This window comes from Molothrus ater, chromosome 1 (assembly GCF_012460135.2).
Source record: "Molothrus ater isolate BHLD 08-10-18 breed brown headed cowbird chromosome 1, BPBGC_Mater_1.1, whole genome shotgun sequence".
Lineage (NCBI taxonomy): Eukaryota > Metazoa > Chordata > Aves > Passeriformes > Icteridae > Molothrus > Molothrus ater.
This window is the reverse complement of record NC_050478.2, coordinates 161,621-177,997: the sequence shown is the minus strand read 5'-3', so window position 1 is coordinate 177,997 and position 16,377 is coordinate 161,621. Positions and strand designations below refer to the sequence as shown.

Here is a 16,377-nt window from a genome sequence, read left to right as displayed (position 1 = left end):
CCTTTTCTTCATAACCGTGTCTTATGTCGCAGGATAAAGCACTTCCCTTCACCTTGTCGAGGGAGTGGCGCAGGCCAGGCAGTGTGACCCTGCACAGTGTGACCCTGAACTGTGCCCTGGCTGCTCTCTGCCCAGGGGCAGCAGTCCCAGGACACATTCCTTCCCACCAGCAGCAAGGTCCTCAGTGCTGCACAAGCACGGCCACCCTGTCCCAAGCTCCTGAGCCAGGTAACCCAGACATGGCACCTTCATGAAAGGGGCTTGACTCAACACCCACCACACATGTCCCTCTGAGAAGCAGGTGGGTGCACAGCTCTGAGTGCACATGCCCTCATCGCTTGGCATGACAGGTGAGCTCTGTCAGAAAAGTCTTCAAAGAAATGAAGAAGTCATGCTCGGGTTGGTATAAAGAACAGGATTTATTCCAAACATCTTTGGGTACAGACCAACCAACTTGACTAAAGACAGGACCACAGAGTTGCCTAGTACAGGCTAGGGTATTTGGATTTGGGATAGGGAATCTGGTACCCTACTACTAAGCCTGTGATCCATGCAGTGTCTTTGCTTCTTGTACCACAAAATTCCCTAATTCCCATACCTCCTTTTGTTAGTCTGGAGTCTGTCTGGATTAGTATGGACAAACAGAACACTCCAAAACAGGTGCATGATACAGAGCACAAGGCTGGCTGGGACTGGGATGCAGCAGCAGGCTTGGCACAGGGGGCTGATGTGGCCAGGCAGGATGGGGCGAGGGGAAGGGGGAAGCTGTAAAGCACAGACTGCACTGGCAGGGGTGGAACATCTGCACAGAAAGGCACAGCAGGACTGGAACTGCCAGCCCTAGTAGAGAACGTCCTCGAAGCCGAGCAGCAGGAACTGGTGCAGGGCACTGGGCAGATGCAGCTGGGACAGGACCAGCAGCAGCCGGCCCTCCAGGAGGCTCCTGAGCGCGCAGCGAGCCAGGTGCTGCAGGGAGCGAGGTCTGTGCCCCAGGGAGAAAAGGGACTGGTAGAAACATGGGTATTTCTACAGAGAGAAAAAAGGACCAGAGGCATGCACAGCTGAAGATATCACCCTGGGACCAGAGGTAGAACCAGATATCCACTTGCCTCACTATGGAGCATCCTCCCCAACCCCAACAGCCCCATCCCTGTGCCTGCAGCCCCCCTGGCAGCCCCAGCTCCACCCAACCCTCCAGGCCAAGATGCCCCTGGCAGAACCCATCACAGCCTGGACATGTGTTCCTCAGCAGCAGCCAGCACTGGTTCCCTTACCTGCACCACCTCTGCTGGAACTGCTGCCAGCCAGTCCTCGGAGACGTGCACGTGGCTGTAGCTGTTTACCAGGGCCTCGATGACACGCGGGCAGCTGTGGCAGCACCGCAGCACCTGGCACAGACAGACAGATGCCTTGAGAGGCCACCTGGAACACGGACTGGACAGCGTTAAAGGGATAAAGCAGGGATTGATTAAAAGGCCTTCAAAGGATGCACCCTGGGCAGCACAAGAGTCTGGCTGAGGCTACACCCAAGATGGACTCCGAGTCACGAGTTGTCATATTTTTATAAGTTTTGGTCCATTTACATATTGAGGTTAATTGTCCAATTACAGCTCCAGGTTATGCAGCCCCATCCTCCCAGTTTGCTCTCCTCAACTCCCTGTTGTTTACAGGTTTTGGCCTGAAGCTGGAATGGTATCCTTGGTTCTGGGGCTGGAAAGGTATTGTTTTGTCTGACTAAGCTGTGAAGAGAGCTTGCTAACACTTTAAGCAAAGTTCAGAGTTATGCACTAATGCAGTACAGAATCTGGAAAATATGAAAGCTAAAACTTAAGGCATCAAGAGCAGGTGATCGTCATCATTTGGCAAGATCCTGCAAGCCCTACTCACCTCCTAAAGTACTGCTCAACCAGATATAGTAAATCTGGTGAACTCCTGTCCTTCCCTCATTCTGACCCAGGAGAGAAAAACCACTGCAGATATGGAGCACCAGAGCATCCCTCCTTGCAAAGAGGAGGGCTGAGCCATCACCCAACATGCACAGCATGGCTGCCTTCAGCACAACCCACAGCTCCTCCTCAGACACAGGGACCATCGTGCATGGCTGGGGTGATGATCTCCACCAGCTTCACTGCTGCAAGGAGCTCATAAACACCAACCCTTTGCTTTACACCAGACTCCTTACCTCACATTGCAGTAGTTAGAGCATAAGCCATTCCAGGGCAGGGACTGGCATTCATTTTGTGATCAGACAGAGCACAGTACACCATGCCTCTTTTGAGGGCCACATCGGGGGCTCAGGGATGCAGGATTGTGCCTCTTTGGCTGCAGAGACATCTGTACCTGTGTCTAGAGCAGCGCTGTGCCCATGTCAAGGGTGGCACAGAGCCGCAGAGTACTTCACAGGTATTTGTACCACATCTCTGGTGTGTCCCACGTTGGTGTAGGTGCAGGTGACACACCAGTGCCATGTACCCAGCAACAGCGCAGCCTTTGGAGAGCACCCCACCCAGGCAAAGCTGCACCGAGGCAGATTTCCCTGGCTCCGGGCTGCCACTCCCCATGGCCCAGGCCAGCAGTAGCTGTCAGAGTCTATTCTGGCTGTACCAGTGATCCTCATTATCTGGCGTTAATAGGAGATTAATTAGTGTTAATTGTTGATTTTCCTGTATTTTCCCAAAGGGGAGAGCAATCTGCTGATCTCCGGGCTGGGTAATTATTGCAGTGCTCAGGAATTAAGACAGGAAATTAACCCTTTGTCTGCGGGTGTTTTGCAGAGACAGCAGGAGCTGGAGGGTGTGCCCCTGAGAAGAAACACCTCCAGAGGAAAAGGACTAACAATTTCTAGAGTAAGTAATTATGGAAACTGGGTGAGTTCTGTCCACACAGCTTAGCAGACAAGCAGGAGAGTAATACCGCAAAACACACCCCAGGAGAAAGCATCAGGGATTCCCATGCCAATAACGCCAGTTCTCCCTTCCCAGACCCTAGGCAGGGCAGGACAGCGAACAGGCTGCCTTGGAATAAGCCCGGCTGCGACAGGAGGGCCCACGGGGGCCCTAGTGCTGCTCACAGCCTTCCCCTCCCACCCAGTCCCCGCACCTTGAGGAGGGAGCCCGGCCAGACGCGCACGGCGCCGTGGTTGAGCAGCGCTCGCACCACGAGCTCCGGGCGGTGCTCCCGCTTGTAGGCAGCCACCTGCAGGATGTTGTGCAGGGCCGTGTTGCCGCCGTAGTTCATGACATTGACATTGGCACCCCGGGCCAGCAGTAACTCCGCGATTTGAGCGTTGGCATTCTTGCAGGCCAGGTGCAGCGGGTGCTGCCGGTCCCGGTCCTCGGCGTTGACGCTGGCACCGCTCTCCACCAGCAGCTGGCACACCCGGTAGTAGCGGTCCATGTCCTGGGGCTGGTGCTGCTGGGCACAGGCAGCATTCAGCGGTGTTTGCCCCTCCTTGTTCCTCACGTCCAGCTGAGCCCCGTGCTGCAGAAGCAGCTGGACGTGCTCTGCCAGGCCGTGCCGCGATGCCACATGCAGCGCTGTGTCCTGCTCCTCCTCCGTCTGACTGTTCACACTGGCACCGTGCTGCAACAGCTGCTGGACACACCTGTGCGGGCCAAGGCGACTTGCTGACCATTCCTCATCTCCACCTCCCAGCTCCCACATCTGTACCATCCCAGCTTTTCCCCAGAGTCCGAAAATCCCTGCTCCTCGTGCCCTGGAGCAGCGTTTTTAAGCCGGGATGACTGGTGAGCAGAGATGCTGCCACCCTGCGCAGCTAACTCTGCACAGACCTCCTAAGTGTTGTCACACCTCGTGCCTGCTCACACGCGCAGTGGATCTGCACAGGAGCACCCTGAACATTACAGTGTGACCACCGGCTCCTCAGCTGCACCTGCTAAGGATACGAGCTTGAAGTCACCTGCTGGACCTCAGCGGTGATCCCGGTCCAGGACCAGGCACCAGGGCCAGCCCCGTTCTGCACCCACCAGCCCATCCTCAGGGCTGAGGAGGGACCCCTCCCACACGGGATTAGCCTTGAGGGGCGGGAGGCTGGCTGCTCCTCTCAGCAGGACTCACCCGATGGAGTCGGAGCTCTTGCAGAGGTGCAGGGGCCGGTAGCCCTGCTCGGAGACGGCCTCGGGGTCGGCCCCGGCGCGGAGCAGCAGCCGCACGCAGGCGGGGCTGGCGGCCGCGCAGGCCTCATGCAGGGCCGTCCTGCCCCCCGGGGCCAGGTCCACGGCGGCGCCGCGCAGCAGCAGCAGCCGCAGACACTCCGTGTAGCCCCGGCCCGCCGTGATGTGCAGCGGCGTGGTCAGCTCCTGCTCGTAGCTCAGCGACCACAGTCCTGCGGGGGAACAGAGCTCAGCGAGCCACATCCAGCCGCGGTGCACAAACACCTGCCCTTTTCCTTGAGGTACATCCCCCTGAGAGACGAGTGTTCCCCCTCAAGGGACATCAAGTCCCTTCCCTGCAATATGCTGCACTGGGCCTGGCCCCAAGGCAGAGATCCCTGGAAGGCTCTCAGGCCACACAGCCGTGCAGACAGGGAGCTCCAGGAAGCAGCAGCCCGCAGCAGAGGCTGCTCTGGGCACTGTGCCCTTCACCTGTGCCTCAGGGGGGACACGGGGCTGTTGCTCTCCGGGGTGCAGCAGATGGAGGGTCTGGGGCACGAGCAGGGCTGATGGCAGTGAGATGGCTGGGCCAAACACCGTGTGTGAAGCACCACAAACACAAGGAACCAGGCCCGTAGAGAGGTGTCAGAGCCAACTACCACACACACAGGGACTCAAACAAGCCCTGAGTGGGCTGCAGACAACAAGCTACAGCAGAGCTGGACATCTAGAGCCTAGGAGAGAGCAAGGGGCTGAAATGTGCCAGCTCTCAAAGATGCTGACCCAGCACAACCCACCGCTGAGGCGGTGCTTTCTGCTGGCTAACAGCCTGCAGATGCCACAAGAAAAAATGTCCTTAAACTGTGCTTCTTACTGCCTACCCAGACTGAGCTGGAGACATCCCAGACTGCATGGTGTGTTCCACACTGCATCCTCTCAGCTCCTTCTTGCAGAAGCAGAACGTCACCTGTGTTTTCCAGGGCCAGGTTCAGACTGCACCATCTCAAAGGTCTAACTCCTGTTATGACAGCCATCACAGGCTGTCCTGTTGTGACAGGCCCATCTCAAAGGTCTAACCCATGCTGTGTTAGTCTGGCACAACCCGCAGTGGGAGCACACAGCACACAGCAGGCTGCACACAGAGCAGCTCCCAAGCACTTGAGACAATCCCTGTGGGAGGGACCAGGTTTCCTGGAAGCACCCTGTGCTCTCAGAAACAGGAACCCCTTTCCACAAGGAACACAGGAGAACCTGACCACATCCCCACGCTCTTGTTCCCGTTCCCACTGCTCTGCAAGACAAGGAGCACCCATAACCCCAGCAGCCATGCCCCACAGCCCACAGCCCAGGCTGAGCCCCACTGCAGCCGTGCCCCACAGCCCACAGCCCAGGCTGAGCCCTGCTGCTCCCCGTACTCAGCCCGCGGGGGTTGAAGCGGTAATTCTTCCACTCTTCCAGGTCACTGGTGTCAAACACAGTGCTGGGGCTCAGGTTGTTCTGAGGATCTTGGAGGATCTTGGCTATGGTGCCCTGATCCCCAGCCAGCAGGGCCTGCCAGAACACCTGGGCAGGGCCATGTGCCTGCCGTGTGCGGATGGGCTCCTGGCTCTCATCTCTTCCGCCTGTGGTGCTGCCCATAGCACCCAAGCAGGCTCTCCTCAGAGAGCAGGACACGACCTGCTGGTGCACCCAGCCAGGCTCTGAGGCACAGCCCCACCAGCAGCCTTGTTTGGGCCGAGAGTCTGCCTGCCTGCCAGGCAGCCCAGGGCGTTCCCAGGGAGGGGGAACACATCACACCCCCCTCTTTGGCTCAGGCTGGGCACAGCTGAAGTCTCAGCTGTTCTATTCTGGGAAACCTTGTGACCAAACACTGGGGCCAAGAGGCTGATAAAGGCTCTCCACTTAGGCAGCAGTACCTCAGCAGTGCCCTGCTGTGAAGGGGAAACCTTCAGGAAGGGCAGGGGAGCTTGAAGGGGTCAAGGCATCACTAAGACAACAGAGAGGGAAATGGTGTCATGCCTACTCAGCGTGTTGCCCGGTGCTGCCCAGACCACAGCAGCATGACCCCAGCAGCTCCACACACATCTCCATGCCTTTGTTCACCTCTTGGCTCCACACATGTCTCCAGCACTGCACACCCATCTACCAGTTACACCTGAGCCATTGGCACTAGGAAGATTTTTAAACAAGCTACAGGACAGCTAGTTTTAATCAAAGCCAAAGAAATGGTAGAAATAGGTACAAGGATGGGAAAAATTGGAGGTAATTATCCTTTAGATCCTTCCCACTTCCTCCTCTTTTTTGATATCCAGCCTTGCACAGAGCCCCTGCGTAACTTTAGTGCTCCCTTTCAGCCCTCAGACACTCCCCTGGCTTGGCTGCTCACTGCAGTGCTGTCACCTGAGCTGGTGCTTTCCTCTGAGCCCACCTGGCTCACACAGCCAGCCTGCCCACCTGGGTCACAGCAGAGCATGCCCTGCTCACTGGCATTAGCACCGTGCACATATTGGCCACACCATGTGATCTAGAGAACATGTCAAACTGCATGGAAGGCTAGTGGAGTTCCGTCTAATTTTGTGTCATGGAACTACTCAGATCATGCAGCTAAACACCAGTTAAGTGACCCCAAGAGATCACCAAGCAACAATTACCAGAGGACTAGAGCCGAGTGTAAGACTGGGAACTTTACTCTTCTCAGTAATGAAAATAAATGAGCAAGTCCTATGCTGACAGTATCCAGTTTGCTCTGTGTGTGCAAACTTCACCTTGTCTAACTGAAATGTACCTACAAAAAGGTAAAGAAAGGGAAGCCCCTGGCAGATGTTCTCACCTGATGGGACCCTCTATTTACCCAAGGATGTAAGCAGGTATCCCATGGAAGCTTGAGGTTCCCAGTCACGCACCAGGGAGGCAGCAAGTGGTGTAAGTATCAGTGACACCAGACAGTTTACACTTCCTCTGGACACCTTAAAATGCCAGCGAGGTGATCTGGGAAGGACAAGGTCACTAGAACCTCCTGTTAAGGTCACTGAGTTCTGGGAACCTGTCCCTGCACGATCAGTGAGATACAGAGACAAGCCTCAGTAGCACGAAGGTTTGTTTTGGTTTTTGTTCTGCATTCTGATCTGACAAATTTGGCAGCACATTTTTGCTCTGTGCTTGAGGAATAATCTTGTTTGGTTGGGTTTTTTATGTCTTGAAACTTTGTTGGTTAGAGAAATTTCTGCATGAGGTTGTTTCACGTTGTTCCATTTTCTCTGGGCACAAACCTTTACCAGCAGAGAGAGACTGGCCGCTCCAGTGCCTGCCAGCCTGGCACAAGACAGGAGTTACCACACTCAGTCTGTATTTTAGTGACAAGTGATCTCACTTGCACAGAAGGTAACACCTTCACTTAACCTTCACTAACACCTTCAGTGATTTCATTCCTAAGTAGACTGTAACAATTCAAAACCTGGGTCTTACAAATCTTGCAGCTCAGTAAATAATCTTCATCACTCTCAAGTATGAGCATGTGCCTTGGCAAGGCCATGCACCCTGTTTGTCTCTTGCTGCAGTGGATCCCCACAGAATGCTGTTGTCTGTCTCAGCATCAGGACATCTGGCCTGCTCCCCTGGGAAAGCAGAGCTTTCATTTCAGCTTTGTCAACAGCTCTTCCATTCTCCTATGGGTGGCTTCTGCCACCAGCCAGGACAAATACAGTTAAAGGCCTTCCCCACTTGACGCTCTTAAATTCTGGGAGTCTGCCTGCACCAGGTCACCAGGTGACAGCAGCAAGAGCAAGGGCAGGGCACACCCAGGCTGCCCAGCACACCTCTGCCTTGGACACACACACCAGCTGCACTGCTTACTGAAGAACTTATGGAGCATGCTGATGAGAAGGCAAGTAAAAGGGACCAGAGAGTGTGGAAGCATGTGTGGTAGCCCCAAGATGTGCCTGCACAAAGTAGAGATGGACAAGTGAGATGTACAGATGGAAAGAAACACCAAGAATGATCAGCTCCTGCCTCCTGTCACTGAGGAAAGTTTGTTTCCACCATCTTTCTCATAGACTGGATTTCTGCTCCCCTGGTCAAATCAGCATTCTGCTCTGTTCTCTCTGGTGCCTCTCCACCCATGCACACTCCCCACCTGACACGTGTTTCACATCCATCCCAGCAATCTCTAACAGGACAGTCCTGAGGATGTGCTTCTCCAGCAACTCTTCCAGGGGCCCTGTTCTCATTATTTCCCAATGGATCTGCCTCATGCCACCTTCAACAAGCCCGCTACTACTTGTTATACAACCTCGGAGACTTCCTTCCTCACACTAAAGCTGTTCTTCTCAAGTCCTTCTTCCCCCACTGGGGATTCCTTTCAATATTTTTCTCAGGTGCCTGAGCCCTATCCTTGGACCCATCCTGGGCATTTTCTATCCCCCCCATGTCCCAGTCCCTCATACCCACCACGTTTGCTGCTAGTCCAGCGCAGCTCATCGCCCCTGGTCTCGATGATGAGATTGATGGCTGAGCTCTTGGTGAAGTACTTCTGCACCATGTCCAGGTCTCCAGTGAAGAGTGCATTCTGGACCAGCAGGTCCTGGCACTGCAGTGGCTCCAGGCGGCCATGCTGGTGTCCCCAGCCACGTGGGCTCAGGCTGTGCTCGCTGTGCTGGGAGCTCACACTGCAGGAATCCTTCCAGGGAGTTGGCTGCAGCACTCGCTGAGGGGCAGAGCGGAGAGGAGAGGTGCAGTCCATCACAGGTAACTCACCAGAGGAGGCTGAGCCACACAGCGAATGAGCTATTACAGCAAAGACCCTCTTGGTCAAGGGTTTGTCCTCTACAGGCTGCTCCTGGGTTCCAGCTCCCCTGCATCTGGCTGGACTCAGGCAGAGGCCTGAATCACCCAGTATAAATAGCCTGGCTTGGCAGCTCCTCATCACCATCCCCCCTTCTTCCAAGAGCTTATTTTCAGCTGCTGGGTGCAATCACCAGCACGGACTAGGCACATGAGAGGGGTGGCAGGCAGCCTGGAATGCTCTTTGTGCTTGCTGGCTCTGCAGAGAGCCCCTGCTCCACACAGTGCTCCCACGGAGAGACAGGCAGAGCAGGGTGGGGCAACCACGGCAGGGAGGCAGCTGGGAGAGGGGAGCTGGGAAAGGCCTGGATCAGACTCGGGCTCAGAAGTCAAAGTCCCAAGGACAGAGCTCTTCCCCACATGCAGCTCCACAGGGACCAAAGGACCCTGACAAGTACCACACACCGCTCTGGGAATCAGCCCCTTCCCAGGGCAGCAAGGCTGGCTGCCCACAGGGCTGGGCAGGATACAGAAGGGCAGAGAGGGGAGCCCTGAGAAAAACAGCTTGTACAACACTGTCACATTGGTTCCAAACTCTAGTCAAGTTCTTCGTGGTGTGGCTGGAGGTGCTGATCAAACAGGGAGCCAGATTTTGCTTGTGTTCCTGTTGGCAGCTGTTTCCAGAGCAGAGCAAAGAGAACCTTGAAGCTGAAGAGGGTCCATGAACCAGTCCCAGGACTGGGATCATGCCAAACATTCCCATTGCCACAGCACAGCTTCTCTGTGCCAGCGCAGCATGCCCTGGTGCTGGGCTGGGAGCACATTGTTCTCCTGAAGGATGCAGTGGCTGCATCTCCAGCTCCTCTTTGGAGCCGGCACTCTAGCTGCAGAGTCTCCTCCAGCCAGGTGAGGGGTCAGAGCAGCAGCCCTGACTTGGGGAACTTTAAGTTCAGGAAGTCTGTATTCCCTAAGAGATGAGGAAGAGGACAAGCTAAGAACTCTTAGTTCCTCTCCAACCTGTCTTTACAACTTGTGCTGTTCCTGGAACCAATGCCATCATTTTCACCCAGTTAGGGGCTTGGGACCAGAATCCCAAACGAGCCCCTCTCACTCAGCACTGTTCCCACACCCAAGGCCATACAGGAAAGGTCCTTGGGAGGAGCACCCTGCCTGCAGGTGTCCCCCACCCATTGCCCCTGCTCACACTCAGCATTTCACACACCTGCGTCTGCACGTCCTTGACTGCACCAGCTACCCTGGACATTTTCTCCCATTCCCATGGCTAACAACAACAAAAAAAAAAATCCCTAAAACCACTTCAAACAAACCAATCAACCCAAAACTACAAACAAAAAACCCACACAGAAAGGAAAAACAACAAAAAACACCAAACCCACAAAACACAAACAGACTCCTTCAGCATCTCCAAGCCCTGCACCCACAGGTACCAAGTAGGAAAGTCCACAGGGACACTGAGGGTCCTCAGCTGCAGGCAGAGAAAAGGGTGTCAGAGCCATCCATTTCCCAGCCAGAATGGCAGCCAGCTGGGTCACTGAGAAAGAGACAAATGTCAGAATACAACATGTCTATAAGTGCACCTGGGGCTTTCATCCTCACCCCACCAATGTTTGGTCACAAGGCAGCACTGAGAAAAACCACAGTGGGAGCCCCTGGCTAGGAGAGTCTGAACATGGTCAGGAGGAAGAGGATACGGACTGAATTCTGCCTTGTCCTCCCACACAGGATTTCCATCTTGCATGGCTTGAGGGGGCACAGAGGGTGCCCACACAGCAGTCAGAGAGAAACAGAGAGAGCAGCAAGGCCACTCTTCCAGCCAGCATTAACCAGCACCCACAGAACTGCTGCTGCTGCTCCATCAGCTCCCTCACACCAGTCCCTCCAGCTCGTGCATCTGCCATGGACATTCAGGAGCACAGGATTGTCCTCAGCTTCAGAGCCAGCCCAGGACAGCTGACACAACTCCTCCAACAGTGCCCTGAGCACCCCAGCTGAAAGCCCTGGGACTTCAGGGTCAGGAGCCTGCAGTGACACAAGTCAAGGGCTGGTCAGAAAGCGACCACAGGTGAACGCCAGGAGCCCTGAACAAGAGTTCCATCACCAGGCATGGCCCACACACCTCCATTCCCATGGACAGCACCCAGGTGACATGACCCGGCTGTGCCTTACCCCTCACCCCAGAGGACACCACGTCTATCTGGTCACACGAATGTCTCCATAAGGCCCAGCACTGCAGCCATGGTGGGGGAGAGGCATTGAGAGCCTCTCTGAAGGAGGCTGTGTGGGGAGGGAGCAGCGTGCGTGGAGACGAGCCTGTAACGAGTTTGCAATATGCATGTGTGGCACGGCCCGAGCAGCGTCATCACAATGGCACAGGCACTTTCCCGCCTCATTGCCTCCCAAATGGATTTTAAATATCATTCCGAGGACACAATTATTTAAAACGCTGAACTAAACACTCACTAATGGGAAAACGGCGTGTGGCCTGCAGCAGCCATTCCTCATGGGGCCACTCTGCCCATGTCATCCTCTCCTCCAGCCCCACACCCGCCATGGGGCCACATGGCAGCAGCATCCTCCTCCTCTTCCTCAGAGGCCAAACAGGGCACCACTGGTACCTGTGCTGAGCCCAGGCCAGTGCATATTGTTTATGTGAGAGCACACCTTGAGTCCCCATCCCAGTGACCTCCAGCCCCAGAGCAGCTTCCAGGTACCAGGGACACTGCGAGTCTCCCCAGGGCTCCAGGTCAGGGTCACCTCACCAGACAGCAGGTCTTCCTGTCTCTGCCCAGTTTGGCATCAGGTAATGCAGGGCTACACTGGGAGAGGACAGGGATGAGAACAAGGATGCCTCCTGACCCCCTTTATATGGCCCTGGAAGTTGTGGTTACAACATAGGATTTACTTTTTCACTTAGTCTGAGTACCTCCCACACCCCCAGGCACAATCCTGAGCAGGGGAGATGAAGAAAGCAGCATTATTGTGGGAATCCAGAGCACACAGAGCATGAAAAGAGAGAAAAACCCCAAGGAAATGAACTCTTTGTAGCAACCCTTGCTGGGGAGAACACAGGTGGAGGCAGCTCCAAGTATGCTCGGTGCCATTACAGCACTGGCAGCATCAGGAGTGACAGAGCTTCAGGCAACAGTGCATTGGTGATGGGGGAGTGCCTGCCTGACCTTTGAGCATGCCCCATCTCCTTTCCTCCACGCAGGGATTCCAAGGCCACCACAAGCTGCCAGCCCTCAGAGACAGCAGCCAAGCCCAGCCTAAAGAGAAGGGAAGTGACCCAGAGCAGCACCATCCCCAACGCGAGCAGCTGAGCACAGAGAGGGTGAGAGTCCATTGCTGCAACCCCAGCTGTACATCAGAGGTTCATATTTTAACAGCTTTGGCATCACCAGGGCTATCCATCACCAGCTCATTTTCCTCCTGTGCTGTTTGGAGCAGTGTCTGATGAGACACCAGAGCACCACCTGGCAGCACGGCTGCCAAGGGACACTACATGGCAAGGGGAATACACAAGGTCTGCACACTGCTGCCAGCCTCCACTGTCCAAAAAGCTCCCTCCCCTCAAACCTGCTGCACTCCTAACAGACCTCAGGGATCTCTGCCTGCTGCTCCTCCTCTGTGCCAGAGAAAGAGCACATGCTCTTCAGCCCCTGCTCTCTTAGAGAACAGAAAACAGAGCACAGGCACTGGGGATATTTTCATGAATCCCCATTCAGCACTGTAGTGCTCTTTTTGAGAGGTTGAAGAAAGGGACAAAGGAAAAATATTGTTTCTAGCCCACAGACATGCATAGCTTAGTCAGAACATAGATGTGGGGCCAGGGACATGCAACATGAGAGGGATTTAGTGTTGCAGCACTAAAAACTTGCTGTGAGACCTGCGAGGGCATAGGCAGACCTGGACAAAGACAGACCCTCTGGAGCAAGGCAGCCCCAGGACGCTTTGGAAGAGAGCCTGCACAGTTTTTGCTCGTAGTGTAACCTGAGTACTTCTGAGTTGTTCTCACAGTGACCAGTGCTCTGTCACTGGGCAGCAGAGGCTAAAAGCAACTTTGCCTACATCTCACGGGAGCCACAAGCCCAGTGTGAAAGCAGCTGAGCTGCAGCACGGCTCTCAGCAAAGCTCATCAGCTAAACACAGGGTGAGCCCTCAGGAAAAGATAGCCTGGATGACATCCTGTGCAGCATCCCGGGCAGCTCCAGGGGGACTCTGCTGTGGGGAAACGAGCAGGATTCCTGCACAGCGAGAGAGAAACCCCTCACACGGGAAACGTGAACAGAACTGTGGGCAGGTTCAGTGCAGAACTCCCTCGTTCCAAGAGCCACCGCCTCCTCCTCCTGCCCCTCGTGCATCTGCACTCCCTGCCACATCTCCGAGGAATGCAGGGATACAGTAAGAGGAATGTGAGCCCAATCTCCAGCTCCACTCTTCAGGTCTTTGTTGGGGGTGTGACACGAAGCAGGATGCAAAAGTGGAGCGCTGGAGAACCAAGTGTCTACAGCTTTAAATCCTCACTCCTCCGGGGCTCACCCGGTGCTCGATGCTCTATCAGACATCTGCAGGAGACAGCTCTGACTTCTCATAAACCAGCACCTTATCCACAGAGCCAGCCAGGCACCTGCCGAGCGAGCTGGGCTGCCGGCAGAGGAAGGGGCACGGTCCCCGGGCAGCTGCTCCGAGCTGGGCTCAGACAGAGGAACCCGGGCAGCTGCTCCGATCCGAGCTGGGCTCAGACAGAGGAACCCGGGCAGCTGCTCCGAGCTGGGCTCAAACAGAGGAACCCGGGCAGCTGCTCCGAGCTGGGCTCAGGCAGAGGAACCCGGGCAGCTGCTCCGAGCTGGGCTCAGGCAGAGGAACCCGGGCAGCTGCTCCGATCTGGGCTCAGGCAGAGGAACCCGGGCAGCTGCTCCGAGCTGGGCTCAGGCAGAGGAACCCGGGCAGCTGCTCCGAGCTGGGCTCAGGCAGAGGAACCCGGGCAGCTGCTCCGAGCTGGGCTCAGGCAGAGGAACCCGGGCAGCTGCTCCGAGCTGGGCTCAGGCAGAGGAACCCGGGCAGCTGCTCCGAGCTGGGCTCAGACAGAGGAACCCGGGCAGCTGCTCCGAGCTGGGCTCAGGCAGAGGAACCCGGGCAGCTGCTCCGAGCTGGGCTCAGGCAGAGGAACCCGGGCAGCTGCTCCGAGCTGGGCTCAGACAGAGGAACCCGGGCAGCTGCTCCGATCCGAGCTTCCGCTCACTCCGCAGGGATGGATCCGAGCTCAGGCAGGCAGAGGGACCCATCTCCAGGGCAGGAGCAGAACTGCAGCTCCGGGCTCCCCAGCGCTGCCCATCCCTCAGAGCACGGCTGAGCAGCTGCTGGGAAGGGAAATAAGCTGTAGTGAATGAGTCAAAAGTAAGGAATGTTTCTCCATTGCCTCCTCAAAGATAAAGGTTTGTAAGGTAAACTTTTGATCTGCCTCCAACAACGAACAGAAACTGGTTTATTTTAGAAAATGAGGCACCCCCTTTACTGGTCATTAAAAGAGCTTGTGATTAAAAGCTGGTCATTAAAAGAGGTGATACATGAGGCAAGCAAGTAATAAACTTTTGATACATCAGGCAACCTCGGCCAGATACTAAGGAGCAGCCAATGACATTTTAGCAAGCGAAGATGAGGATCTCCGCACGCCCGCTGTTGATAGGAGTGGCTGTGACCTTGCCACGTTCAACATCCTCTGTAACCAAGTACCTGACCTGCCACAGGAGCTGCAAAGTCTACAAAACGGCGAAGTCTTTGCTGTCCTTGGCTGTCCCGGCTGCTTGTAGGAGGCTTTTCGTGCCCCACCCTGCTGGCCTGGCTGCCGTGGCTCTGCTCCCTCTCCGGCTCACTGGCCAGCTCTCAGAGGGAGCCCACCAGGGAAAGACCCATCACACCAACACAGATCTCCCCCGTTGCACTCTATAAGCCAGCTCTGGACCCGTGGTGGTGGTCACCCCTTTTCCTGTGCCTTTCAAAATTATTCTTGGGATTTTCCTTCTTTTCTATATTCTTTGCTTTTCTCTTTCATGAAGAAAAAAAAAAAAGTTGAATTATCGCTTTGTTTTCCAACATGCCACCTCATTTATGTTTTAATCTCACTTGCAGGTATGTTTAGAACCTAGTTCCTTTCCACAATTATGGATCAAGGCAAAACTTGCCTCTCCTCACCTTAGGCCTCCCACTCTTGGGCTGGACTCTCCCAGGCCTGCTTCTGCCCCATACATGCAGCTGAGCATCCCCACAGCTCTCTGCCCCTAGTGCCAGCACGCACCTCTCCCCACAGCACAGCCACCACGAGGGCTGGAGGGAGGAAAACAGATCCCTCTCCATGCTGTCCTCCAGCCAAAAGGAAACAGAGCACCCAGCACAGCCCTTGGCTCTCTCCCAGCCAGCCCCACTCCACAGCAGCAGGGACGGAGCTGAAGGGGAGATGCTCAGTGCTGCTGCCTCCTGTGCCCTCTCTAGAAGCACCCCATATATCCAGGCTGGCCCCCACCAGAGATCAGCATCTGTCACAGCTCATGAGACTCAGCAGCACCTCATAGGCTGGGGAAATCCAGGATTGCCCCATTCACTGTCACCTTGAAAGTTAACACAGCTCTGGTTCCTCCTGGTACTCCTACCCTGATAGTGGCTGTGAAGATAAGACATTAGAACCAGGCATCCAGTTCCACCCTGAAGCTGACAAAAGGCACTGCAGCAGATTGTCCAGAGAAGTTACAGATGCCCAAGCATCCAAAGCCAGGCTGGACAGGGCTTGGAGCAACCTGGAGGAGCAGAAGGTGTCCCTGTCTGTGGCAGGGAGGGAGACCTGGATGGGCTTTAAGGGCCCTTTCAACTGAAACTATTCTATGATCTCCACCCAGAACATGGACCACATGTTTTCTTCACTCCAGCACAGACCTGAAGCAGCAGCTCTGTGCAAGAATCCAGGAATCCCCACACATCCCAGGAAGGTGCTGTGCTTACGGGGCAGCCAAGCCAGCCACCACAGGGGTATGGCTCTGGACACAGCACTCAGCCCTGTGGGCTCCACGTGGACAGACAAAAGAAGGGTGTCCATGCTCCCTTCAGGGCCCTGGATCCCTCCTGTGAGGAGCCCTTGGGGGTACAAGGAAAGGCAGTGAGGGCCATTCATTAACATGATGGTCCAAGGCAGAACACAGCACACCCAGCCCTAGCCCAGTTTAGAGCCCTGCAAGATAAAGCTCTCTTTAGAGGCACTGGAAGCAGGTAGAGGTGATGGCCAGATATCTAGAAAGAAAACAGTTTTTTTTTCTTGTCAGTGAAGCTCATTTTGTTCTGCCTATCTCAGAAAAGGAGAAAGTTTTCACCAGAAGGAAAAAAAAAACCAAAAAAACAACAAAAAAAAAACCCCACAAAACCAGCAAAACTCAAACTAAACAACAGCAATAACAAAAACAATACATAAAAACAGCTA

General features: G+C 55.2%; 1 protein-coding gene across 1 annotated transcript; it reads right to left on the bottom strand.

Moving 5' to 3' along the window:
- Positions 1-404: 404 nt before the first annotated feature.
- Positions 405-8,951, bottom strand: ASB10 (ankyrin repeat and SOCS box containing 10). The gene is made up of 5 exons (XM_036378983.2): positions 8,559-8,951; positions 4,078-4,345; positions 3,100-3,604; positions 1,275-1,388; positions 405-1,026 (listed from the first exon to the last, which is right to left on the bottom strand). Exons 1-5 carry the CDS (start codon positions 8,848-8,850, stop codon positions 841-843), a joined length of 1,365 nt encoding a protein of 454 aa, XP_036234876.1. The 5' UTR covers positions 8,851-8,951; the 3' UTR covers positions 405-840.
- Between the last annotated feature and the right edge of the window lie 7,426 nt (positions 8,952-16,377).

Excerpts from the sequence above, each read along its gene's own strand:
- ASB10 (XM_036378983.2), bottom strand. The coding sequence starts at position 8,850 with ATGGACTGCACCTCTCCTCTCCGCTCTGCCCCTCAGCGAGTGCTGCAG. Across the intron at positions 4,346-8,558 it reads CTGGACTAGCAGCAAACGTG|GACTGTGGTCGCTGAGCTAC; the intron begins GTGGGTATGAGG and ends GTTCCCCCGCAG. Across the intron at positions 1,389-3,099 it reads GGCCGGGCTCCCTCCTCAAG|GTGCTGCGGTGCTGCCACAG; the intron begins GTGCGGGGACTG and ends TGTCTGTGCCAG.